This window comes from Toxotes jaculatrix, chromosome 13 (assembly GCF_017976425.1).
Source record: "Toxotes jaculatrix isolate fToxJac2 chromosome 13, fToxJac2.pri, whole genome shotgun sequence".
NCBI classification, from domain to species: domain Eukaryota; kingdom Metazoa; phylum Chordata; class Actinopteri; family Toxotidae; genus Toxotes; species Toxotes jaculatrix.
Window position 1 is genome coordinate 12,246,687 of NC_054406.1, and position 27,332 is coordinate 12,274,018.

At 42.3% G+C, this 27,332-nt stretch overlaps 1 protein-coding gene across 1 annotated transcript in view; it reads left to right on the top strand.

Moving 5' to 3' along the window:
- The window catches only part of gabbr2 (gamma-aminobutyric acid (GABA) B receptor, 2), a 161,047-nt gene that overhangs the window by 99,519 nt on the left and 34,196 nt on the right, over window positions 1–27,332 (top strand). The window contains exons 8-13 of the mRNA XM_041053758.1: window positions 2,864–2,924; window positions 8,760–8,840; window positions 9,646–9,796; window positions 10,157–10,289; window positions 11,753–11,860; window positions 15,355–15,477. Of these exons, the coding sequence (XP_040909692.1) occupies window positions 2,864–2,924; window positions 8,760–8,840; window positions 9,646–9,796; window positions 10,157–10,289; window positions 11,753–11,860; window positions 15,355–15,477 (657 nt within the window). The remainder of the gene's footprint in view (window positions 1–2,863; window positions 2,925–8,759; window positions 8,841–9,645; window positions 9,797–10,156; window positions 10,290–11,752; window positions 11,861–15,354; window positions 15,478–27,332) is intronic.

Here is a 27,332-nt window from a genome sequence, read left to right on the forward strand (position 1 = left end):
ATACCCTGACTTGAGCCTTGTGTCTTTCCTGATGTCACGATTTTGTGCTTTGTGCTTGCTGTGTACACACACACACACGTCTCGTGGGACCGCACCATGTCCGCTCTGCACTGATCGCGGCCCTGCTGCTGAATCAGTGGCGGAGGCAGCGGAGGCAGCAGGAGAGTGATCATTGAGGGCTCCACATTATTGATCTGACTGCTGTCAGGGACACACAGAAGGCTGACATTAGCTGGGAGGGACGTCCAGGGTATAGAGAGCGCAGATAGCTGCTACAACCACAGAATGATGTACACTGGAATTCACCAGGGAGGGCTGGATGGGAAGAGACACAACAGGTTGTGATTGTGGGGTTGACAAGAGTGTGAGTTTCGGTTTATTTCACTGCTGCTTTGTCTGTGGTCAGTTGTCATTGTGTTCAATGTATCAGTGTCTTTCTGGGTAATGGTGAGTAGCACAGCCTTAGGCTTGACAGTCACCTGCAACAGACACACTAAGGCGAGACAGAGGGGCAGGGTTTTGAGCATCTGTTTTTCCCTTTTAATGTGTATGTATGTGTGCACGTGTGTGTGTGTGCGCGCGCATCACAGTTGCATTAACCATGTTCCTACCTCGACAAACCTGAAAACCCAGAGGACGTCACACCTGCAGCCCACAGACCGACATCTCATTTGACCCCAGCGCTCCTGTCACTGACAGTTTTCTCACCTCCAACAGACAAAGTGATACCTGGCCACCTCCCCCGTCTCACCTCAGAAAGACACATTCACAAACACATGCACGCCTACACTCAGTGATTGCTCCATCAGCTACCACCGTGACACAGGTCTGAACGTCCTTTGAATACTAGACAAGGGACACCTGTCTGTGTCAGTACACTCTGGTGAGCTTACCTGTGCTGCTGTGGAGCATAACACATGGTGGAAAGAGACTTTACAGTAACTTCTTTGAATTTTGGTCAGAAGAGGTTAGTTTAATCTTTGTAGCCCAGTCATTTATTTCCAATTAAGAATGTCAGAGTCAGTGCCTCTGCATATGTTTGATCTGCTTTGCATATTCTACAAACAGTGTTTACACTTGAGAGAACAAATTGGGGGGCTGTTAAAATAACTACACGCCATTTCAATAAGGTTTGCGATAGCTCCACTTTTGCTGATGGGAAGGGTAATTATGATGGCAATGCTAATGCTCAGCGAGAGCATGACGACGCAGCTACTCTAGAAACCTGGATACGTACGCTCACAGTCATTTACGGGTTCAAGTCAAGTTCCCCTATTTTCAACCCACATTGTTTGACCCTGTTTACACACCACCGTTATCTGAATGTAATACCTAATGAGCTGAACTGAGGTGCACTGCATTGTCCTACTTACACTTCAGGCATAATTGCATAGCATATTGTCGAAAAGAGCAGCGCATGACGAAAGGAACCTATTAGCGCCGGCAAGTCAGATTGGCACTGTGGTGCGCGGTGGGTAGCAGAGGGCTCGTTGTGTGGCAACATTGGAGACTCTGCGTCCCAGGAGTAGCTCACACACAAATATTATCCAGGACACACGATGCATGCATTAAAGCATAATACGACAACATATTAAGTGCATACACATAGCACACAGACACGCACGCATGCGCACACTCAGACAAACATCAAAGATGCCACACAAAGACGGGGATTCAAACAGAGGGGTGGGATCCTGCTCTGCTACTTCAAAGCTTGCCATCTTTTTGAGGCAAAATTGGCTCTCCAGCTTCCTTCCCTGTGTTTCCCCCCCTCAGCTCTCTTTTAATCAGCCAATGCAAATGCTCTGTATCTGTCTATCTGTCTATGTATCTATCTATCTGTCTGTCTGTCTCTCTGTCAGTCTACCAGTAGATCTATTTGTCTTTGTAACTGTCTATCCGTCTGTCTGTTCATCTGTCATCTCTCTGCTCTCACCTGTTTTGTTAGCCATCAGTAAAATGTAAACCCAGTTAAATGTGTAATTAAGGAGCTCTGTATGCAGATGGTGGGCAGAATTAATTGAACAGTCTTGGTAGAGGAAGAGAGCGATAAAGAGACAGAGGGAAGGAGAAAATAGAACAAGGGAGAGAAAGAATGAGACTACATCGGAGAAGATAAAGCGACAGAAGGCAAAATTGATTTGAATATGGCTTAAGATACTGCCACAAAGTTGAATTGCTTTTGTCTACCTTGTCTGCATTTGCCAGACGCTCCCTGGCTTGAAATTGCTTATCTTGTTCCTGTGGAGTTAAAATCAGAGACTTTCCTTTGTTATTTTTTTTTTTCCCCCATCATTTTTGGAAGATGCTGTGACCGATGAACACGCCCTTTTGGAGAGAAATCAATATCTAGAAATAGTGTTGAATAAAATGGCAGAAATATTCACTGACCACTGCACACTGTTCTTTAGCCAAATATAAGAATGGCTTTTTAAGTGCTGTCTGAGCCCAGATCTGTACCAACATCAAGTGAGCGAGCAAACAGTTCAATCCATAGTTTAAATCAGACATCGGTGCTGACGTGAAGTTGATGCAAGGATATTAGCAAATGAATTGGCCGAAAGATAATTTTGTTTACCTCTATAAACAGATCAATTTTGGCCACTTCTAATCAAATGAGATGCAGTGTGCAGGAGCCGAGACTCGGCCCTTTACTTGCCAATGCTCCAGTATCGGAAAAGCACTGTGCATAAATTTAGTTGGACTAAGCTCCTATTTTTTTTTTTCTACTCAGATTCACTTTTCTGCTTATTCTGCATCTTCTTCAGAAGAATGGAATGTTTTTATCATTTTAAATATTTAATAGTATGTATTTCCCATGTTATATTAAAGATTTATATTTTTCTTGTGTCCTTCTTTTCAGGGTCAAGTCATGTTTCGGAATGGAGAGAGGATGGGCACTATAAAATTCAACCAGTTTCAAGGTATGTGGGACGCTGCTGCTACTGTATGCCTTAAATGAACCTGTTTTAGTTTTACTTGTCAGGGTTTCCATGGTGATTTGAGGGCTCCTGATCACACGGTTTACCAACCTTTACCTTTGCTCAGTCTATTTTAAATGGAAAACAGTTTTGAAGCATCAAGAACTTTGTTTTGCCATATTGATGTAACTTCTGTGCTCACTTCACTCAGCCTGTCACACCCACCTCCAGCCATCTGCACTTGTTCTTGTCCTGACTTTACTGTGCCAGAGTTAGAATTATTGCCATAATTTGTCAAATTCCAACTAGTCATGTTCGTGTTCAACAAAAAAAAAAAAAAAAAAACATCTACAGTTATTTGAGAAATTTTGCAGGATTACCACAGCCCTTTGGAAAGCCACCTCCAGGCTTTTTGCAAGTCAGAAGGCTTCCACATTTGATATACCGATACACCTATAATGGATCCTGAGGGCTTCAGAAAAGCTTTTCGCAGAGTCATATTCACAGGAAAGGAATTCTGAAAGATTTCACACTTTCAAAGTCAAAGGCTTTGTCCACACATTTATCTCATTAGTGGTTTTTCTGGAGAGGAATTCACACGGCTGCGAGGGTTGTTTGTCAGAAACTGTAAACATGAATCTTAGACTATTTGTTTTTCCTTGGTGAGGAAAGCCTACACAAGCCTCTCTGTACGGGGGTTGCATGTTCAGTCTGTGTCTGTATGGGTGCAGGTTAGGTGAATCTACAACTCAAGGTCAATGGTGCTTTGCTGTACTTCCTCTGCTCTGTGGTGATAAGACGTATGTATGGATGGTCAAGGTTAGTATGTAAAAACATGCCTCAGTCCTCTGTGTCCTCATAGCATCATCCTGAGGTTGTTTTTGAGCCACCAGGGCCTGCTGGGTGGCATAACCCAGAGATTGCATCTCCATGCAGGGGATTCCCAGCTCCTAGGCTCTCCACACTGTATGTAGCACACTGCATGGTGCTGCTCAGTCCTGTCTGCCTAACCATCTTATCTTCCCCACTGCAGAGGGGCTCGATCCCTCTGGCTGCTTACATCACCCTGTGTGTGTGTGTGTGTGTGTTTCTGTCTGAGAGCATAAGAGAGACAGAGGGCAGTATATGTGTGTGTGCTCATTCACATGCTGGTGTGTCTACCTCTGCTGGTGACTGACTGAGCATGTGTGAGGTTTTCTATACTAATAATGTTACAGAGCCAGGCTCAGTGGGTTTGACATGAAAGAGACCACGTGCAATTTATTTCAGTGTAACTGTGATTTTATTTTTAACTGACAAAATTAACACAGTCTCTAAGAGTGTAGGATGAAAGTAAGTGTGGAGTTTGTCGTGTTGTTTATCAGTGTATAGTGAAAAGAGGAGAATTTGCAAAACCAGGCGCTGCGTCCCATTTCCATATTACAAAGTATTTGTACTTTATACCATTTATCATAGGATATTGTTGCAGTAAAAGACAAGAGATCAATGCTCTGCACTAACAGAGAATAAAAGAAAATGCAGTGTACAGTCATTAATTAAATGAATGGAATGGCACAGTCATTTAAACCTCAAGAAAAAGCTAAATGAATTTCCAGAGATTTTTTTTTGTTTTAAGTCATCCTTCAAGCACCACAATCCCCAATTATTTGTCTTGCAGCTGTGAGTATCTCCTCTCTTTCCTTGAACACTAATGTGCATCAACAGGTGACTCAAAAATCAAGCATTTTTAGCACATGTACTGATTTTTCTTCCTGTCCTAATTCTTACATGTTTTTCTTTTTTAACTGTGAACACACTAAAGACCGAAAAGCTCTGTAGAATTAGCATGTGGCGTGGAACTGGGACAGATGGAGGAGCCATCTTAAACATTTTTGGGTCCTGCCGACACAGGTGGCGCATGACATCAGGTCTGATGACCTCTCATCTCTACCTGTACTGTGGGTCACCTGCAGGGATAAAACCAAACAGCAGGAGGAGCACTAACAGGGCACTCGCAGAGCGCTGTGAGGGAAAATAAAAATGGTGATGTCATAGAAAAGATTAGAGGAAAGTGTTTATATGTGAGTACAGTATGTATGTATGTATATGTGTAACTGAGACAGAGAGAGAGAGAGGTTCTCCAGGGAAGGTTGACCTGCTTGGCCGGGAGGTGATGTGGGGTTTTTTTTTTTTTAGAACTTTTTTAGAGCCTGAAACATAGCTGCACATCTCTATTAATTTGGAACACCCTGCTGCCCCCCCTTTTTTTGTTTGTCTTTCCCTTTCTTCTCTCTGTCTTCTCCCGGAGCTTGTTGCCCACTGTGTCTCCAACACTTTCCTCGACCAAATCCTCCCCTACAGCGTATGTTAGAGCTATCTCTCACTATCTTCTGCTAGCCATATTATATCTCCTCCATCCCTCCTTAACCCTCACTCTATCACTTTTTCCTCACTTGTCAGGGATCGTGAATTCGTCACCCTTTTGACACACCAAGAGTCTGAGCTGGGCGGAGAGGAGAGGAGGGACAGCCTCAGCTTGAATATTTCAAAAAGCACTGATCCTCAACATGACCCTATCATCTGTCCTCAGCCTCTGATCCTCCATTTTACCCTGTCAGACATTCTTAGTCAGGGGCCTCGATGGCTCTTATTCCCACTGTCTCTCATGGGGATAAGAGATACCAGAGGTCTTGATCGCAGTTGCAGTCCCTCTGAGTACAGATTTTAAATCAACGCTCTACCTGGCATGGTAGATAAGGAAACCTGGCCTTTGTCATTCTGTAAGGAGAAGAGGTAAAGATGCAATGTGTGTGTGTGGGTAATAGGTTAAGATGTTTTAGATCTTTAGAGATATATGATAGGATTTACTATCTACAACACCCCTCGTGTGAGAATTAATTTCCTGCTTTTATATCATCCTCTGCAGGAATTTGAACTAGCAACAGCCTCATTGCTGTCAGTTCACCTCCAGGCAATAGTCTGCTCACAGTCCTTTCAACCTGAATAGCTCACAAGAATATCATTGAAATGAGGCAGCAATTTCTGCCACGTTAGAATTTCACAGGTCTGACACGAAACATAATAAAATGAACTTGATCAAAGACTAATCAGCAATTACGTGAACCTCACGGAAAAATAACTCCAAATTAACTTAATTACATTTACAAACGCTGCTACAAAGATGGGTCAGATTGTGTTGATAAAAGATGCCTTGTTATCAACAGTATGAAAGAGAGCTGCTGTAAATGAGGTCCGGCAATCACCACTTTGATGTTTGAGTGTTCAAACCAGCATGAGGCTCTGCTCCAATTAGGCCAAGTCGTCTGTGCTTGAGTTGCAGGTGCATCAGTGAAAAAAAAAACAAAAACTTTGATTTTTTATTTTTAATTTTCAGCATGTCCAGTGCAACAGTTTTGAGATTTATAGCACACCAGTACTAACTGCACTGAGAAAAAGGAACAGGAGATGTACACAGTACATACTGTAGTGGCGGACAAACAGATATGAGAGGGTGGATATAGCTCACCTTTATGGTGGTCTTGTTGTTGGTAGTTTACTTCTTTTGAAGTACCCCTGTGGAGATTTTGATCCGTGCTAGTTTTTTTTTTTTTATATGCATGCACATGGGTGATGCAATGGGCGGTACATTTCTGCCAATGCTTTCACACTATTCCTCTAATCTACAGGTGGTGGCAGATGCAAAGAAATATACCAGTGAGGAGGAAGACTGTTTAAAAAGTAAACACTGACGTAAACAGTCTGGATTTAAAGTATTCTACAAAAAAACCTTATTTACAGATGTCTTTTAAACTAGGAAATGCATTTAACTCATTTGTAACACTAAATGTAAACATATGTTTTGTTTAAACACAGAAATCTCTTGTCTTATACTGACTGTTCTTATGTTGGCAGAAAATAATGTGTTCATATGGGACCCTGTTGCACATAATTAAAAAGATGATGGAGAAAATACATTTATTTTCAGTGCCTGTCTGTTTTTGTCCATTATGTCACATCAGGAATCTTATTTAAGTTAAAACCTGACCAATTAAGAAAATCCCATCTGTATTTACGGTTGTTTAACATGACTAATCAAACAAAAAGGCGTGAGATGCGATTGCATGGGCTGAACGATGCGTTGAGTTTTACCATCCTGCTGCAGCCATCAATATTCCCTGTGGGGATAGAGTGCTGGGATAGTGTTTTAGCATCTCAAAGTAGCAGCGCTGATATACAATCCCTTCTCCTGTTTAGATCCTAACAAAGGATGTGGTCAAGGGAAACAGTCATTGATCGCTCGGCTCTAAGATGTTTGAGAAATACAAATCCTGATTGTGTATGCATGTAGAATTTACCTTGCTTAAATGATCACATATAGTGTGTAAGGTTTTCAACATTTGCCGCTGCTTTGATGTCAGAATTGGAGATGAAATGAGGTGATTCACTGAGAGGAGAAGGGAACGCGGTGCCCTGTGATGCTGCAAAAGCCGATGTTATCTGTCATTTTCCTAGTCAAGGACAATGCTACAGAGGAGTTCAATGGGCCTGTAAGAGTGATAACGGAGGGAAGCAGAGAGAGAAAAGAAATTGCAGGTTGTTTGTAGTGCTTACAAAAAAAGAATCCGAATGATCTGTCCTCTCCTTGCATCCCCTGCTCCTCTCCTCCCTGGCGTACACTCTAAGTGAGTAATCTTTACGAGTGAAGAAGAGTGAAGACCCAGGTTTGTTTGACAAGGTCATGCTTCCTCCAGTATTACACCTGAGGGACTCATCGTTGTTTCTAAAAGACAAAACAGTAAATCCTGAAATAGCTGTGTTTGAGCAGAACTCCGGAGAGACTGTGGTGTTTACAGACTGGAGTTTATGGCACTTTACAAACCCTTGACTGTATCTGGAAAATGCTTATGTCAATGTAAAGTGCAATATACATACCAAAGTAGGATTACAGTTATTGTAATTTATTGTTTCTTCCACATCAATCGAAGACTCTTCTCATGGTGTGCACTTGAAGTCTGTGCTTGCTATATCTGAGTTTTTTTTTTTTTTATGTCTTTGCCTGTGCTGCTGGTTTCTGTGATATCTGCTCTTCATTGCCCTTTAGGTTTCCTTGAGGTAAAATAAACTGATAATTAAGACTGTATAAAACAGGAGGGCTACTTCCTGACCATATTAAGCTGCATCTGAAAGCTATGGAGGATCTTAAAAGATAATCTTACTGAGTGCCATAAAATTCTATGTTATGGATATTTTGTTATATTACTAATGGGTTTTGGAAGATCTCCCTATGATTTAAGGCTCTCCGTGAGGTCGTACCATTGTGCCAGACTGTGCAGTTTACAGCCGGTCCATTCTTCACTGTGTCCAATTACTATTTGAATTAGATTTACTTGTTCGCTCAAAGTAGCATCTGTTACACTTTCTCCAAATATGGATCACTGTGGCTACATTTTATAAACCCAGCAAGCTTTGTGTCCATGATCCATTATTTTAGCATTTAATTGCTGAGTTAAGTTGACTACCTGAAATATTTCACAAAACGTGTTGAGAGAATCAAGCCAGAAAACTCCAAAACTAACCATTCAGCCAGGGTCTGTCGTTTGGTTGGGTCCACTATTTTGATCCAGACTGAAGTATCTCAGCATTTGCTTGATGAATTGCCTCAAAATTTTGTACAGACATTCATTATTCATGGTAGCCTATTACTCTTATTCAGCGCTATTCAATGCAGCAGATTTAATGTTTTTGAAAGTGTAAAAACAGTCTAGACCGTGAAGGAAAAGGGGGTTGGACAGCTTAACTACACATACTTATTTTAATGTCTACGTGTCTTTGTGTTTTTTTGTTGTTGTTTTTTAACAGAGGGCCAGGAAGTGAAGGTGGGAGAGTATAACGCAATCGCGGATGTGCTGGACCTTATCAACAACTCCATAAGGTTCCAAGGTATGAAGAAGGCTGGGACAGTGCCTGCATTTGTGTGTGTGACTGTGTGAGCACTGACTGAGAGATGTAAAACTCTGTGAAGAAGAAAAAGGTGACTTAATGCATCTGTGTGTTTTTATATATGTCACAGACCCATCACTTACCACCTCAGCACTTTCTTCGCTCGTTCGCTCCCTCGCTTGAACCCAGACCCTCCTCCCAGCACACATACATACTCAGACACCACCACCACTCAGTGTAGGGACTCGCCACTCTCCTTTACCACTCTAAACTGTCCTCTGTCAGCTAAATTATTTACCAGTCCATTTTTCACCCCCCCCCCCCCCCCCCCCCCCGTGTTTGCTTGTGTTGACATACTTTGTAATTTGTTCAATCCCCCTGGCTATTCTCCCCTTCACCACCCTTGCCCCACATACAGAAACTCTAGGACAGTGCCATCTAAAATGCTTGTTTCCACATCCCTGACCACAGTAAGTGGAGATGTGTAAGATGATGCCATTGCGATCGATTGGCACACTGACAAGAGAAAAATAGAGCAAAAGATAAGAAAGTGCGGGGTCTAACCACAATAGCTTGACTGTGGTGCTTCGAGATACATGCACTCAACTAGGGGGAACTGGACACTAGGAAATGGGTCTCAAATAAGTAGATGCCTGCTGCAGTGTCACTGTTTTGTAGTTGAAAAGAAAAAGGTCTGAAAGAAGCAGGTTTTCAGTTTTACATTATGTTTGATGTTGAGAGATTGTCGTGTTGTTTAAATAAAAAAAAAAAGTTTTTTTTACATCACACTTCCTCTCCTTCATAGGTGTGGAACCTCCCAAGGATCGTACGTTTGTGCGTCTGCAGCGCCGCCACATCAACGTGCCCCTCTACAGCATCCTGTCCACCATCACCATACTGGGCATGCTCATGGCTGGGGCCTTCTTGTTCTTTAACATTAAGAACCGCAACCACAGGTCAGCATCCAGCATTGGTGAAGCACAGCACTGAGAGGGAGGGATTAGGTGAAGGCTAGCTATTGAAGGTGAAATAGATATACGTACAGTGCAGCAGAAAATCAAATGAGGGATCTGTGTTAAGGGAGAAGAAAAATAGGCATGAATGAAGGATGAGAGGAATCATGGGAGATTGAGCAGTATTGAAATGAAAGAATGATGAAGAATGATGACCTTTAACCATCTGCCAGTACATTATTATTTCACATTCCCTTCTCTCTATACAAGAATGTCATACTTTACTTGTATTTTTAGACTGATGGATTCAATTCTCTTCTATCTATTTTGATCTGCTCTAATCTAATCTTATGTTCTCCACAGACTAATCAAGATGTCAAGTCCTTACATGAACAACCTGATCATCCTAGGAGGGATGCTGTCCTACGCCTCCATCTTCCTTTTTGGGCTGGATGGAGGTTTTGTCTCTGACAAAGAGTTTGAGACCCTCTGCACTGTGAGTTTCCATCATACTCATAGAATAGTTGTGGTTTAGGGTGACAACCAAACTTTATTTTCATTTGTAATTAATCAGCCTAGCATTTTCTTTGACCAACAGTCCAGAACCCAAAAGTATTTTGATTACTATCACATAAGCTAATGAATAGCAGCTAATCCTCCTAACTGATATACTGGAACTAGAGAATTTATAGCATTTAACATGAACAATGATTTAAACAATTAATTGACAATCAGAAAAGTTGCTTATTAATTTTCTCTTGATTGACTGATCAATTATTTGGCTAATCATTTAAGCTCTGATGCTATTATTTTGAGTCTTTGAACTTTTGTGATTGCCTCTGCTGACAGTTGAACAATTCTCTCACTTGAACGTGCTCTACATAGTAAAATAATTCACTTCACATACTTCATACATTCGTACAATGAGCCAAAATATGGAGAATACTGCTGAAACACTAATCACATGAACTATGTGACAAACTCTAAGTGAAATCTGATTGAATCTCCCTCTCCGGGTCTCTAGCTAGCACGGAGCACATTAAGTGTCTCCCCCCAGGTAGCATTACTGTGTGACTATGTACACGCTGGATTAATTAAAGAGTTTTGATTACAGTGATAACTGGCTTCCACTGAGATACCACCCTCCCAGACACACACACACACACACACACACACACACACACACAGGCACATTAAAGTAATGTTAGGCAGGGCACGTCTCAGGCTGCCACCACCTGGCTGAAGCTTTGCCGCAGAGTCAAAACAGAGCTTGTCACTTCAGACGGGGTTCTACAGCAAAGAAGCACAGAGGTTGATCCATTCACCATCAATCAATATGTGCAGGGCTCCTTGAGAATAGATGCTGTAATTGTTTTTTGCTGTCTTCTTTACCCCCTCCTGCCCCCTGCCTGGCTTTATTGCTTTCCAGACATTGTAGAGAGGGTCACGAGAAGACAGCCAGGTGTAAATGTGTGGAGGTATACAGTGTGTGTGTGTTGCAGAAGGGGTTCTCACACAGACAGACACATAAAAACAAACACGTGTATCACATGCAGCAGTCAAACACTAAGTGTGCACAAGCACACAAGCAAACGCACATCCAGACTCTGTAGCTATATTAGGATTTTGTCAGCTGTATTCAGATTCTAAGCTTTTAAAACACTTCAGCGGTGTTCTTTGTGTCAAAGCAGTAAGAGGTCTACATTTTGTTTCTCATTAAGATGAAATGCTCTCAGGAGTGTGACAGCTTCCATGGTCCAGGACGTTCTCCCAGAGCTCAAGACTTGGAGACGAAAAATAAATCTGACAGCTTCTTATTTTTAGAATGCTTCACAATGCTATTTTGAATGAACTTCTCAAGAAAAAAATGCAAATACTTGTCAGATGAGATGTTGTTTTAAGCCTTGATCACCAGTTTAAGACCTGCCACAATTACGTGTGTTCCTGTTGTTCTGATAGGTTCGGACGTGGATTCTCATTGTTGGATACACCACAGCTTTCGGAGCCATGTTCGCCAAGACTTGGAGGGTGCACGCCATCTTCAAAAATGTGAAGATGAAGAAGAAGGTATAGAAAAATTATGTCTATTTTACATGTGTTACAAAGACCGGTATTTGTGTATCCCTCTTTAACAAATGTGCGTTATTTATTTATTTATTTATTTTTTTAAACAAATAAGAGGAATTTATCCATCTGAATGGCCATTATAGGTACATATGATCCTTCCTGGTTAAATATGGCTCTCAACCTCAATTTTATGTTACGTTATTTTATTTTTTACACCATGTGCATCTGTTATAAAGGATAACTACTAGTTCACATAAACACCATCTCCATTGAAACATGTGGACTGGATAGTCTTATCCAAGATACTTCATGTGTCTTTTGAAAGCCCAACACTGGTGTGTGGGTGCTTGCATTTAGACTCATGCTTTTCAACAAACACTGTGAAAGACTGGCAGCCCCTGGCACCTGCTTTTAGAATTTTCTTGTGTTTAAAAAAAAAAAAGATTGAGAAATACAAATGGCTTTTTAAACATCTGACACAATCTGCTTCACTGGCCTAGTTATATAAAGTGGTGCCGAGTTCACTGAGTGTTGTTACTGTGCTCGGCCCTTTTTGTATTTATAGATCTTGCTCTCCCCCTCTCTTTGTCTCTCTCCTCTCACCCTCTTGCGTATTGGAGGAAGTGTGGGTGGCCTGCCAGAGAGAGAGAGAGAGAGAGCAGGAAGAGAGAGAGGAAAGAAGGATGGATCAAATAGCAAAGAAGGGCAGAGAAACGGACAAGACAAACAATGTGGCACAAATGGCAACAAAAGTAGGTTGGGCGCTGTGAAAAGAAAAGAGAAAGCTTGGAAAAGAAGGGCAAAGGATAGATGAAGATAAAGAGAACCAGATTACAGGTTAAAAGATAAGGAGCCATCACCGAGCTCTACTTTTGCCGTTTTCCACTGTAATTTTGTGGTCAGGTCAACACGGGATCACCCCCACCGTGTTTTTTTTTTTTTTTTAAGCCGATGAATGACACTAGACCTGGCCCTTCATATTTTCTTAATTGATTGTCTTTTTCAGAGTAATCATTTGAGGGAAACAAAACCATTTCACCTCTCTGAGAACAGTAACTTTGCCCTGAACCTTCACAGCCAATTATCTCTGCTCGGTTCACCCTCTCTCACCCCTCTTTTCCTTGCTAACAGAGACAAAACAGATGTTTTTTCAGAGGCAGTATTCACCCCTACCGCATACTTCAGCCCTTAAACATTAAGAGGTGCTCTCTATTGGTCCAGGGCCTCGGTCTGTGTGCAGGGTGCACACACACACACATACACATCACACTTCCTCCACACTGATTGAGTGCAGGTGCTTTGGCTTCAGTAGAGTGGTAGTTGCTGTTGGTTACTTGAAATCTCTGCCAGCCACTGTCAGGAGAGGGACAAGCTCAAGTGTTGGCCATACTGTTGACCATATTTTTTTCAAACAGTAGGGCTAGAAGTGCATCCTCACTCCCTTCCCTCTCTCCATCCTCCATCTTTTTTTCCCTGAGCACAGATTGTAAATCAGGGGTGTGTTCGATAAGGGTTCCAATCGGTGGGATGCGGCCGGCACTCCTTCACTTCTTAAAGAGCTCAGTGACTGTGTGTGTGTGTGTGTGTGTGTGTGTGGGGGGGGGGGGGGGGGGGGGGGGGGGGGGGGCGGGGCTGTCAATCAATGTCCTCCATCTCCAGATACACACAAACACACACTACAGGCACAGATAAACATACACGCTCACAAAAAAAAAATCGCCCTGCCTCACACAATCCCTCACCCCCAGGCCCCTGGAGCAGCTACTTGTCAGTCTGGGTAATTTACTGAGTACTCTTTGGTGACATATTGCTGGACACACACACACACACACACATACACCCACACACACACACACACACATACATGTGGGACAAAGGTAAACAGTACTCATCAGTGCACTACACTTGCATGTATAGACATAGACACACATAATTAATGTGTTCAAACTTGCTTGTTGAGACTCCATGGTGAATGGATGTATACATTTTAAAAATTATTTTACAGCCTTTTCAGTTTTATAAGATAATATTTAAATAGTTGAGCGTCTGACAAAAAAATCATAACTCAAAGTCTACTTGCAATTTTTTTTTTTTTGGGAAATTTGAACCGCATGTCACGCTTAGATATTCAGAACAGAGAGACATATTTATTTATAGATTTCTATGTTTCTACTCTTATTTCTTGTCTCAGTCATGTCAAGGCCATGTGCAGATCCAATAACTTTTAAAAGCATTTGGTCTTTTTTTCCTCAATCAAATTCATCAGTAGAAACAAAGACATTAGAACCCAACTGATATGTCAGAGTGCCAGTATTACTGGGGGAAAGAAAATATTGGATAACACTTCAGGTAATTTAGAGTCATTACATGGTTTGTTTCGCAGACTCAGTTGGCAGAGTAACATATCACAGTTGAGCAGATGGTGGTGTAGAGCCTTTTCTTTTTTTGTTTTGTAATTTTGGCCTAAAATATAACACATCTCGCATATCTTTGTCACAACTATTTACCTGTTGCAATCCAAGATTATTATTTTCATCAGGCAGATTTTACCAGAATGTTTTTCATTTATGTAGGAATTTCAGTTGTCGTCCATTTTGGCATCAATTTTTTTTTTTTTGGTTTGGCTTTCAAGCAGCCATTTGACATTTGACCTGCTTTGCTTTTTCTTTGCTGGCCCACCCTAAAGCGTAGCAATATTTCTACAAGAACTTTCGCTCGCCTTGCTTTGCCAATATTTGTTCAATGCCAACACCATCAAACGACAGACGATCAAAACAACCATCCCCTCAATGCATCTCATCCTGAGCCCACCGGCGGATGGAGAGTGCGAGACCACTGTGCTGCATCTGGGCTATGTGATACTCTCCAAACACAGCGCTGCCTGTGTTCCCTGACCTTTCCTTTGATCTGCGGTTCCAGACAGTCAAACGCTATTATAAATAAAGATCACAAACAGGTCATGGCTTTCATCCCTCTAAAGTTCATGGTACAAAAGGAGGAGCTTTAGTGGTCAACAGCGTTGGGTCTTGATTGGTGGGCCTTTTCCACATTCTCTGGCCACAAGGTAACAAATCCACAGCTTGTTTGTGGTATAGTATTGACAGAACCAAATGTTCACCAATCATTCTCAGTACTGGGGCAATGGATTACAAGCTGCCAAATATGCATGTACCACAGTGTAAAATAGTGTAAGCATTGAATTCTGAACCAGGACTTGGTCTTCGGACTCACAGTTTGGCTGGCTTCCTATGCTAGTAGGTGGTTAATTGCAGCTAAATGCATTGTAATCAGTCCCTGATTAGATGTTAGAGTGAAACCAGCGGGGGTCTGGGTCCTAAGATGGGGTGAGAATCACTTGGTTCACTTAATTACAGTGGTCAATGAGAAATGTTGTTTGAAATGGCTCTACAGACACACATACTATTATATAACATTAGCAGGTGTGGGCTACTGGGCTAATGCAAGCGTCTCATCTTCTTCTTTTCCCCCTCCAGATCATAAAGGACCAGAAGTTGTTGATTATCGTTGGCGGGATGCTGCTAATCGACTTATGCATCCTCATTTGCTGGCAGATTGTGGATCCACTTAAAAGGACTGTGGAAGAATACAGCTTGGAGGTCAGTGTGCATTTTGATGTTTTCTCACATCTTATCTAAACTCGCGCTTGACTGTGGCTTTTGTTCATGTTGATGTAACATGATTTGCCTCAGCTGGGAGAATCCCGATGACACCGATTCTTGCTAAAAATGCCTGTGTGTTTGGAGTTTGGGCAAACAAAATGTCCGCCTTGGGCTGTAGCGCAAGCATGTTTGTTGCGCTTGTTATTTTTGGGTCAGGATGTGAGCCATTGCTGCCTCCTGTGCTCATCCCATGGCCGGACATTTGCCAGCTTGGATGTGAGACTTTGGCAAGGACTGTTGGAAAAGAGGCACTTGGCATCACTTTCTCCTTGCTGGAGAGGTGGTGTGATGTAGGGTGGAAATGAACTCTGCTTTGCTCTGATTGGTTAGAGAAGACTCAGATTGTCTATGATTGGTACAGGATTAGGCTAGCAGTGTGCCCAGTTGGCTAAAATGAGCATACTGTAGCTTTGGCATCAGAGGTTGATGGTGTGTGAAGAGTGCTTTCAGTTAGGCATGACATATTAGCAAATAAATGTCAGTGACATTAAGGGAATGCAGAGTGTGAATTATAAAATATTTTTGCAGTATGTCTGTCTCTCTGTACAGCTTACCACTAGTGTGTCCAGCAGACTGTTTAAAGAGGACGGGTTCAGCGCTTGAGAGAGGAAGATTTCAAGCTTCATATATTAAAACAGCTTTGAGTCTAGTCTTTTTTTTGTGTTTTATTTTTGAGAATATCAGCTCATGCTGTTAAATAAATGGTTCACTGCTTCACTGGTTAAATGCAAGAGGCTGCGAAACTTATTCATTCCTCAATCTATTAAATTGTTAGATAAAAATATGGGCTCGCATTAAGCCGAGGGCAACTAATGCAGTGTAATGGTAAAATGGGTTATGGAGCTGGTGCAGTGAGGGATACTGTACAAATGAGATGGGCCCTGTATCTGTGTGTGACACCGAATTGTTAGTAATGAAGTATGCTGCAGCTGTGGTTTGTTAAGCGTGAGTGCATAGATGTGTGTCTGTCCACTCTGTGTGTATCAAAGAATGCTAGTGAGGTGAGAAAAATTCAAAAGAAAGACTGACAATAGCGTCTATTCTGCTGTTAAGGTAGAGATGTTAAAATATATAACATAACACACGTTATGTTAAGGCCTGTGGTAGGTTTTGTTGTCTTACCTGTTTCCTGGAAATGTCCCAGTGTCCTTGTCACTGGGTTTACTGAAGCAATGATAGCATAACTGAAAAATCTATTTTACATTGCTATATACTATATTGTTTTCTTTATGTGCTGACAAATAATTCAGTGGAACAGGAAAGATTGTTTACTGTTGTTGCTAACAGCTGACAAGCAGGAGCAATTATTCAGCTGCAGCTGAGATTAAATCATCTGTCTTTGAAGACCACAGACCATGGATACTGCTAAGTGGAGATTTTCCCTAATGAGTTGTCTTTCAAGTCCCCTGCACTTCTGTATGTAGGCCACGAGACTGTTAACTGCCTCCCAAGAGGCTGGAGTCCTCAGAAATTGACGGCATTGGTTGGATCCTCATTGACCCTTCTGCTAAACAGAGGTTATCAGAAGGTCACTGCAGTGAAAGCAGGGTCTAATGGTGGATTTTTTCATGGAGACTTCTTTTGATTGTATTGAATGGATGATGTTTGCTTGCTTGTTGCCAAGTTCCTGCGGGGGATGGAAGGGCGTCTGACACCGTATTGCACCCAGTTTCGACTTTTTCCTGTCTTCGATTAAAAGAAAATCTTGTGAAGTGGTGAATAGTACTTTTCTAGGAGCAGTGGGAGCAGGTCAACCTTTCTGAGTTTTCTTTTTTTTTTTTTTTAATCTGTCTCAGTCCTTGATGAAAAGATTCCGGTGGGAGAAACTTGAGCATGATATCTTGCTAGGCTTATTTACATTCTTGTGCTCCTTTTGCCATATTCTGAAGGTATGCTTAGCACAGTTGTACAACTCTAGACAAAGCCGTATTTCCTTTGTGATGATAGCCACTTATATATTTAAGCCTGCCTAAAGGGTGTAGCAAAGCCTTGCCTAACATATTCATTTGTGAATGTTGTCAGTGTATGCAGTCGGGTCCTCTGAGTATTCTGAGACTCTAAGCCCCCGGCCAGGGGAGTGTTGTGAATATATTAAACACTCAGTGTAGGAGTCTGCACCCCCCCCAGGGTCATGAATCTGCATGCCTGGGCTGCGGCAGAAGCCCCTCATGCCTGCCCAGCCTGCCAGATTTCCAGCACCAGCAGCAGTGGACCCTTGGGGCTCAGCTAGGGGATAGGCAGCCTGGAGCTCCTCTGCGCTCAGGGCCTCCCGGCTTGTCAGGTGGGACCAGAAAGCAGAAGGCAACCCAAATACCCAGAAATGGGTGAGGAGAAGAGGAGAGAGAGAGAGAGAGAGAGAGAGAGAGAGGAGCAGAGACGCTAGGGAAAAACTGTATAGATAAACACTGTATTTATGGTAATAAACAATATAAGGAATTTTAAAAACAAGCAAACCTATTGCACTACCAGAGACAGAGGAGAGTTAGACTGTGTTCACAACGACGTTATCAGTACATCAAATAACATTACCTCCTCAGTCATTTCAGTGAGGTTGCTGCGTTAATCCAGTAGATCAGAACCAGACTCAACTTTAAGTCAATGCAACACATTAGTCAAACCAAGCTTAATGGATCATAGAATTTTCTTGCCTACCAACACAGCAGCCCCTTGTGTTTTTTAACACAGTGCTATTTTTGGTCCAAACACCCACTTAGGTGGAATGGGGTTGGTTGGGTGAGGGGGTGGGGTGAACGGGACCGTGGTAGGTGGTCATAGGGCTTGGGAGCCAGTGAGACCAGCTCTGACGGACTAACAGTAATTGGCGCAAGGAGAAGGACCATTAGTTACCCAGTTTCCTGTGAGCTCTCACATCATTCTAGGCCACCCCTCCTCCTCCCCCTCCTCCTCCCCCCCCCCCCCCCCCCCCCCCCCCTCCCCTCCAACTTCCCCCTGTCTGTTGTATTTTTCATTTTCTCTCTCTCGGCTCTTTATTCAGTTCAATGTAATTCAATTCAATATGCTTTATGCTAAATGTCAGATGGACAACATTGCCAAATGCACTTAAATAATGACATGAGACTATAGAATATGAGTATAATTCATTAAGTAAAACAGAATAAATAAACTGATAAAAAACACCTGTTTTACGTGTGTGTTTATTCCATATGTTGGGATAATTATGATTTTTAGAAAATTAGAAAAGTTTGCTCAATGTCCATCCCCTAATAATGTCTGTTGCTTTTCACTGCCATCCAGCTCTGTGAAGTCTGGGATTAACAAATCAAATTTCTTGAAGTCTTCCACTCTGCTAATATTCAATTTGTCACATTTTAAGAGGAGGACTGGCTGTGATTTGATCAGTCTTTGGACCAGCAGACAGAAGGAACTCTTTTGCGGGGGTAGGGGTCACCGGCTGGTGTTTTTATTTGGATGTTTAATATGGACCACAGAGCACAGAATTCCTCCTTGCAGGGCCTCTGTGGCCTGAGGCCTGTCCCATCTAGTGTTATCCTGGAGGTCCAGGTGCTGCTGTAGTCCTTGCTGTGTGGGTGACAGCAACGCCAGGTCATCAACACAGAGAGGAATTCAACTTCTTTGTTTTTAAAGCCGGTTGCAGACAAGCTGGTGCCCTGAAAGACACCTCTCCCTTGAGTGAAGAGATCTGTAGTTTTACTTGATCCACATGTATTACTGACATACAGTGACTTAATTATGTCATAAAGTTTTTTACATTGATTTGGAGAATTTTATAATATAATCAATTTAAAAATACAAACAATTTCACCCATGTTTTTTGGAGTATGTGATGACTAATTAGAGTATGTAGAGTGTAAACCTGGTCAGTGGTGCTGTGATTTGGTAAAAAGCCAATTTGCCCTTTACTCAGGGCATTGTGTTCCATAAAGAGGCCAGCATCTGTTCACTGATAATGCTGCAAAAAACCTTCCTCAGATTACTGCTCACACAAATGCCTCAGTAGCTGTTGGGGTCTAATTTATTTCCACTCTCATGTACTGTGGGAATAAGCCCCTAGCTCCAGATTTCGGGAAAGCAGCCTGAAGAGAAGAACTGAAACAGGGCCTGCCTCAGCTCAGGGCTGCTGTGTTTCAGCATCTCTGTCCTGATGCTGTCAGGCCCACACGCTTTGCCAGAGTTTAGATTTTTTATACTGTTTTTTTTTATTGTAATTAGATTATCAGTGGATTATTTTTGATTGTAAACATTTCTTTAACTTGTTTCTGTTCATGACCGAGATTGTTATGTGAAATTTGCTCATGTAGTTTTTCAAATTGATCTTGTCCAATGTAACCGTTTTGTAGGGCCAGGTTGTCTTTGTTGTTGTTAAAGTTGTTCCATCTCTCCTAGAGCAGATTTTGATCAGTGGCCTCTTCAGTTTCTCTTAGTTTCTGATCATTATGTGTTTTTTTCTTATGTCTTATTGTCCATTAGAATGCTAACAGACCCTGAACTAATAGAGATGTCATTAATAATTAATTACCAATATAAATCATGTAATGGCAAGTAAAACAGTGTGTTCAAATTTAAATTAAATTCAATGATGATTCACCAGTACAGAATACAATCAGGAAGTAAGCAGAAGAAAACAGCCTGTATATTTTGATGAATTGTTGCAGTTGCTTCATCTCTCCGATGTCTGAGTGGTTGGCCACTACCTGTGCATAGGTAGGCTGCATCCCAGGAGGTGACATGGCTTGAACCATGTCAGACTGTGCTTCTACATAGTAAGCTGCTCCAGATATGCTCCCTCAAGGCCTCGCACTGCTGTGTGCCTGACTTTTAAAGGGTGGGGCTCTGCTGGGTTGGGCTCTGCTCAGCTGTCAGTGTGTGGCAGTTAGTGTGGGGATGGTGATGTTAGCCCTGTGTGGTGTCTGAGCCGACTTGATGATGATGATCTCCGCTGTCCTTCCTCCTTTGTGGCGCAGGTCCTTTGTTCCAGTATGTATGAAGCTGTTGTCAGGGTCACCCAGGTGGTCATGACAGAGGAGCTGAGAGGGCTTTGTCAGTGTGAGGACACCACTCTGTGATGAGGGAACAGCTTTCTGTGCTCCAGGAATTTACCATTAGAGTCAATGAGGACTGCAGTTTAAGGCTGATTGTGATGGAGTGGTCCGTGCTCCTCTGTGATTGGCTCCACTGTGGCTGAGAAAGGGGCTGTGTGTAAGGCTGGACGGATAGTGTTGTCCTGTGGAGGTCTGGGTCATCTGACCCGTGGTGCTCTCTCTCTGTCTTGTGAGAATCTCCCCTCCTCTTCCCCTCTTGCATTTCCCTTCCACAGCGGGAGTAACACTGACCTTGGGTTCACAGAGCTGTATCTACCCGCTGTGCCCAAGGTGATGCAGCATCACAACACGATGTTATTGAACTGTCACAGTGCTTGCCACTCCACCGCATTTGTTGCTTGAACCATCACACAAGAGGGTTTCCTTACTGACTCAGAACCAACAAGGGTACTCACAAATTGTTTACAGGAATGTTTGTTGCTCTTTTGAGTTACATATACAGTTTGAGGATCATCAGTACAAGTGTGTGTTTGGAAATGTATTAAGAGAGAAATGTATTAAGCTGAAGTGGGTTATCCTGCATACAACCTATATCTATGCCCTGTGTGGTCACAGATCTTAATATTATAAGGGGATAACTGGCTGCAGTTTAGACTGTGGGTAAAATTATCTTGCTTGTGCTTTACAGCCAAGCGTTACCAGGGGGAAACATGGACAAAGTCAATCCTCTGCATCACCAGGGGTGAACCCTCCGCTCTGAATCCAGCAAGCTAAGCTTAATGAGCTACTATTAGCAAAACTAGGGCATCCCCCTTTGCATCCTTTATTAGCATTAGCAAGAAGATGAAACTGTGAGGAGGCTGACAATAGATCCTTGTGGAATGCTTCATAAAACATGACTGATTTAATACCCTCCAAAATAAAAGTAAAGTAGGGCCAGAGATCATGTAGGGAGTTAAGTCTTTGAGTCTCTGAAATGAGAGGAAAGTGACCCCCGAGTCCTATTTTATGGCTGCATTTCAAGCCTGCAGTTTTAATTACAGTATGCATATGATGTGCCTTCACCAGAAATGACATGTGACCTTGACATCGTCCCCAACCTCTTTAAACCAAGCCTGGCCCCTGATCTGCACTTCAGTACATAAAACAACCGTCTATGCTGAATTCAATAAATATGTTAAGATTAAAGGCAACTTTGGCAAAATGGTAATTGCGCCCCCCCCCCCCCCCCACGATTCTTTAGAGTGGTCCGACCCTTAAATCCTAACAGCACAGGGAATATTGTGCATATCAGTGTCTAATTTTTTTCCCAGAGAGCTTAGTGAGAGCAGGAATAACACAGAGCTGCTCCGGGAACGTCCTGCGAATGCTGATGGAGACGTTGGGCTGCAGTGAGCAATTAGATCCATTTTGTGGCTCGTTAATAATTGAGCATTTGTTAATGGCGTGGATGTTTCAGCAGCAGGGCAGACTGCTGGTTGCCGTCAGATTAAGCCCCGCAGTACTGACACGTGTTGCAGTGTCAATGCACTCACGTGTGTTGAAGCATGTAAGTGTGTGTGGATCGTTCCTTTTTGCATTTGCTGCTCCCTGTATGTGTGTTCATGCAATGACCTTGTATGTATGTTTCAGCCTGTATATATATGTAGATATATACATACACATGTGGAATGTATGTGCTCACTCGTGCATGGATATATTTTCATATATATGCCTGTGTGTTTACGTACGCATTAACGTCCTTTCTTGTGGTCTTGGGCATTGTCTCCTGCATAATGAAGGACAAACTGTCGAGAAAGGATGATTAGCATTCTGGTGGATCCTGCAGCAGACCCCTCTACTCTAGTCTCTCCTCTTGTCTCCTTTTCCTTCCCCTCCCTCCCTCCCTCTGTCGTTTTTTTCCCAGCTTGGAACTGCTGTAAGCATCGGCAGGCGGGCAAGCTGCAAAAGAATATTGCAGTGTGGCATCACCATGGTAACAGCCATGGTTTCTGACATCCATAACGCAGAGAGTGGAACTGTTGATCTATGAGACAAAAATAGCAGGTTAGGGGCACCCACTTCAGTATAGCGACACATGCAGAGAAGATGTTAAACATCCATATTGAAATACAGGCACCAGGCTAACAGAACATCAGTGGCTGATCAGAGCAGAAAAGGTGTACAGTACACATGAATACTCATGCATGCATGTTTCCAGGCAGAAGTTTAGGAGTGCTCACAGAGATTTCCCTCTGCTTGCTTCCCTCCTCCACCTGTACGCAATAAGGCAAGGAGGAAGGGGGGGGGGGGGTTATCCCAGTGCTTTGACAGTGCTCTCATCTGTCTGTTCCCAATCTCATATCACTGCAGAAGCAAGCCAATGTATGACTCACTACTAGCTATTTAATGTGGAAATATTGCTCTTTATGAGGTGATGGAGAGATGATGGTGATGAGCTTGAATGTGAGCCCTCATTATCAGCAGTGAGGATCGAGACAGGGGGCCTCATTTCCAGGCTAAGGCGAAATGGGGGATGGCTGAGATGCAGCACGGATCTGACCAGAGACTAAAGGGCACTGTTAAGGTCAACATTTCTTGGCCTTAGCTTTTTTTTTTTTTTTTTTTTACTTATGCCATTGAAACACTTCTAAAGAGATTACATTGCTATTTCTCTTGCTGATAGGCTCTGAAACACCATCTGTTCTCACAGTATTTGCATACACCATTTTCCTAGGATGGGGAAAAAACATTGTGATTAACACAGTTTCTGAGAAGAGGGAGAAGTCATTGTAGACTACAGATACGCTGTAGGCAACAGATGAGAAGGCCAGTTTTTGCATCTGTTGTAATTTCTGTTAATAATTACATCAGGCGAAGTTGACAGCAGACACCTGCTATCAGTTGTTCTTCATGTAATCACAGTGTGATTTCACTTTTTTTTTTTATAAGTGACTATTTATAGTATAACGGTCCTGGCTAGATTTGAGGGGAAATGGTAACTTAATGCATAAGTATTGGCTTATTTAAATTTAAGCCTAGATGTAAGACAAAGCTTTCTTTCACTCATCTTTTCGTTTCCATCCTCTTCTCCTTGTTTCTGTTGGTATTTTCCCAGAGTCCTCTCACAGACCTGTTAACACACTCTGTCCTACTCCCATAGGTATAAGGTTTTCTCACATTCAATCCCCTTGCTTTTATTTAAAGTGTTTTCTTTTTCTCAACATGTCTGTTTGTTTACTTTGGAACTGTCTGCCTCTCCTGCCCTCAACCTTTGCCATCTATCCATTTCATCCCTGTCATCCCTCTGTGAGATGTTTCTCCATCAGAATTGTTACCAGCCTCTTTTCTATTTGCAGACACCTTCTTATTCCACACCTCGTGCTCCCATCTTGCTCTGTCATTCTCTTTCTGCTCCTCATGTGGGCAGCTCCTACATTCCCATTTTCCCCCTGTGTTTCTTTCCTCTTTCAGCCTCTTCTTTCTTACTTTCTTCACTTATTCCTCCCCCTTTTTTCCCCTCACAACATCTTTGTCCTCCCAGTTCACCATTTTCAGCTCTGTCAGTTTTCCAGTTTCATGTCACCTCTTCAAAGGGAGGGATAGAAACTCAGCCATGTGCCCAGTCCCAGCCAGGATTTGGTGTTAGGAGGGTGAGTTGGGGAAAGTGGCAAGGGTAGCCAGAGGGAGTAAAACATGTGCCAGCAGAGTTCCTCTAGCCAGACAAGTGACAAGTGTGGCTGACAGTGAGTGTCCGGCTCCTCTGGGAGTCTATGTGGGTCGAGGTCAGTCAGGCAGAATGCATATACAGATGTTTGCAGTCTCATTCATGTTTTTTTTTTATTTTTTATTTTTTATGTTTTTGCGATTTTACCACAACTTTTATGTACCTGACTTTACTGCTGTGCATGCCATAGTTTTTTTGATGGACAAAATTAGTTGTCCAGCCTCCTTATTCTGCCTTTTCAGCAGCCACTTAAGATCTGGTTTGTGATTGGTAATCCATCACAGTGAACATTCTGTCAACATTACAGCTTAAAAGATTGTTTTAGAAACCTCCTCCTGGGGCCTTTGTTCACGTGCTTCTGGGAGGCAGCGCCATAACTAAATAGCAACATTTTTAATACAAGTGTGACCAAGGTCTTTTTAACAATGCAACGCTACAGTATACAACAGTCTATCCCTTGATCTCAAATAATGGTATTTCCAACAAGCATCTGTATGCACCAGTATGGAAGAAGTTTGAAAACAGCATGATTGTAATTCAAATACCATGAGCTGATAAATACATTTTAAGACCTGGTATGACCATTTGAAGTGTTGGTTGGAAAGGATGCTGTACACCAATCACAGTTTGGGTTTTTTGGAAAAAGTAAAGTCAGCAAATGTCCAGTGTGTTAGATTATCTGTTTGAAACTGATGTCATCAAATCGAGATGACATCAGTCACTGTCTAAAGGTTGGAAAAAAGAGTAATGTAAGTTATAAATGGGTCATAGTCGCTTCTGTGAAACAAATGCCAGAACCCTTGTATGATCCTTCAGCAATGCAGTTATCCATGTATGCAAACCCTGCCTACAGTGTTGTTCCTTCCCTTCCTCCTGCACAGTCGCACAGGTTCTCCCAGTCAACTGTTGATCGTGCGAATGCCATCTGAAGGACACAGTGATCTTGTTTCACGATCAGCCTGGTCTGTGAAAGCAGGCAGAAAGGATAGTCCGACTGACATTTCATTTAATCCCATTGGCTTTTCATTCTCAAAATGGTATGCTTTGGAAAATTAACCATATGCTTTTCTTTTGAAAAAATAACACAGAAATTAAATTTACCCCAGTCGCTTGCATTTTTATCTCAGATTCGGCTAGATTAAGCAAGATCTGAATTGAATTACACAGAGATTTATCCAGGAATAATCATATTTCCAGTGACAGGAACAAAGATGTGATGTGACAAGAACCGAGAATCATCAAGTATTTATTCTATAGAATGAAGAACAATGTCATCTGCAGCATTATCTAAGACGGGCTTTGAGGCTCCTTTGTTAGCGTTGAGTAAAGCACTGGCTGAGATCAATGCCTTTTCAAAGTAAACTGGGCCATTAAGGGATAACCACCACCCACCTAGGCCTTCTCTCATCGACCACCTCTGGAGGGAAGAAGGAGGGGAGGGAGAGAACAAAAGGGAAGGCTACGTAGACCTCACACATTCTGGGTGATTTGTATGGCTGCAGGAGCGTCTGAGAGCTTTCCCATCCCAAGAGGATGGTTAAGCATTGTTACGGTTATAGTAAGGTAATGTCACTGCATGTGTTGCAACATTAGATTGCATCAAGCTTTAGTATTGCGGTGAATGTGGCCCTGCTGTAGGTAGCTGCATTCTTAACAGCCTATTAAAATAGGCTCCTTTGCAATGATCATCTTGCTGATATGAAACCACGTAACCACCTCAATATTCCAACTTCAAATCAGAGACACACATCACACTTCTCTGCAATCACATTTTCTTGTAGCTGTTTCTGCTGTAATTGTGAAGGGTTCAGAGGCATGAGCGCACCTCTGACAGTGCCTCTGACGTTGGCCTGTTATTCTGAAGTCCTCCAAGGTATCCTAAGTAAGTGTGTCACAGGTTTTACCTTGGGGATACCCGCTTCTGTTTATAGTCTTGCCCATTTTTACATGTCCCTGCCAGCATGGCTTAACTCCACCTGGACAGGACAAAAACCTCAACCTACATAAAGAGTTCTACATTGTGAACTGATGAAAATGGAAGATGAATATGTTTTTTATGAATACTTTTCTTGTCATCAGCTTTTTCTTAAACATTGTGAATCATGTTACATCTGAAGAAAGCAGAGCAGAACAGGAAACCAGGGAAGAAAAAGCAAATACCTTCAAAATAAGACACAAATTAAAGAGAAAAAAAGGGAAACAACAGAAACGATATTACTGTGAGCAAGGTCGAATTGCACAGGGTACATGATATATTTGGATTACAAGAGGCTGGACACAGAATCAGCCACTATACGCCATATGTTAATTGTAAAGTAGCATCATTAATTCATGTAGAAATCTACAGGTAATATAACATCTGAGTAAAACAGAATTCAGAGCCAGATGGAGAGAGAGTGAGTAGACTTCCAACATCAAAATCATTTTCTTATCAGTAGTTAAACAGCTAACATAATCTTTCGTTGTTGTTTCAAAATGCCCAACACAGATCAGCAACAAGACAAATATAGTTGTGGGCACTGCCACAAACAACAGCTGGGACAATTCAAAAGCTGCCTGGTTCCAAAAATGTGCAACTAGCCAGTATTCCCATATCATCTGAAAGAAAGCAATGAGGGCCTGCAAAAGGAGTCATTCCTCTTACTCATCAGATACAGCTTGTGTTGTTAAGTTGCTGGTGGTGAGGATTGTGAGAGACCTCTTTAATGCTATAAATAAAACCCAACTACCTAGTCAAAGTCAGGATCAAGAACAGGGCAGTCCCGCCTTCAGCGTTTCTATATTTAAAACTAGGTTTAGTTCCACTAATTTCGGAGTTAGAGATTGTACCTCAGTGGCAGCGGTTCAGCAACTTAGCATATTAAATCAATAAAGTTGTTCAAAAGTTTGAAAGCATTTTCGTGTTTGTTGTGTTGTCTAGATCTCTCCCTCAATCTAATTTCGGAGGGAAAGATGAGGGGGACCTTGAAATCTCAACAAAGACAACAGAGGTTTCAGTTTACACAGGATTTCATCATTTTTTTGTGGAGAATATTTACCCAGTATGTTTTGTAATGCTTTTGGCA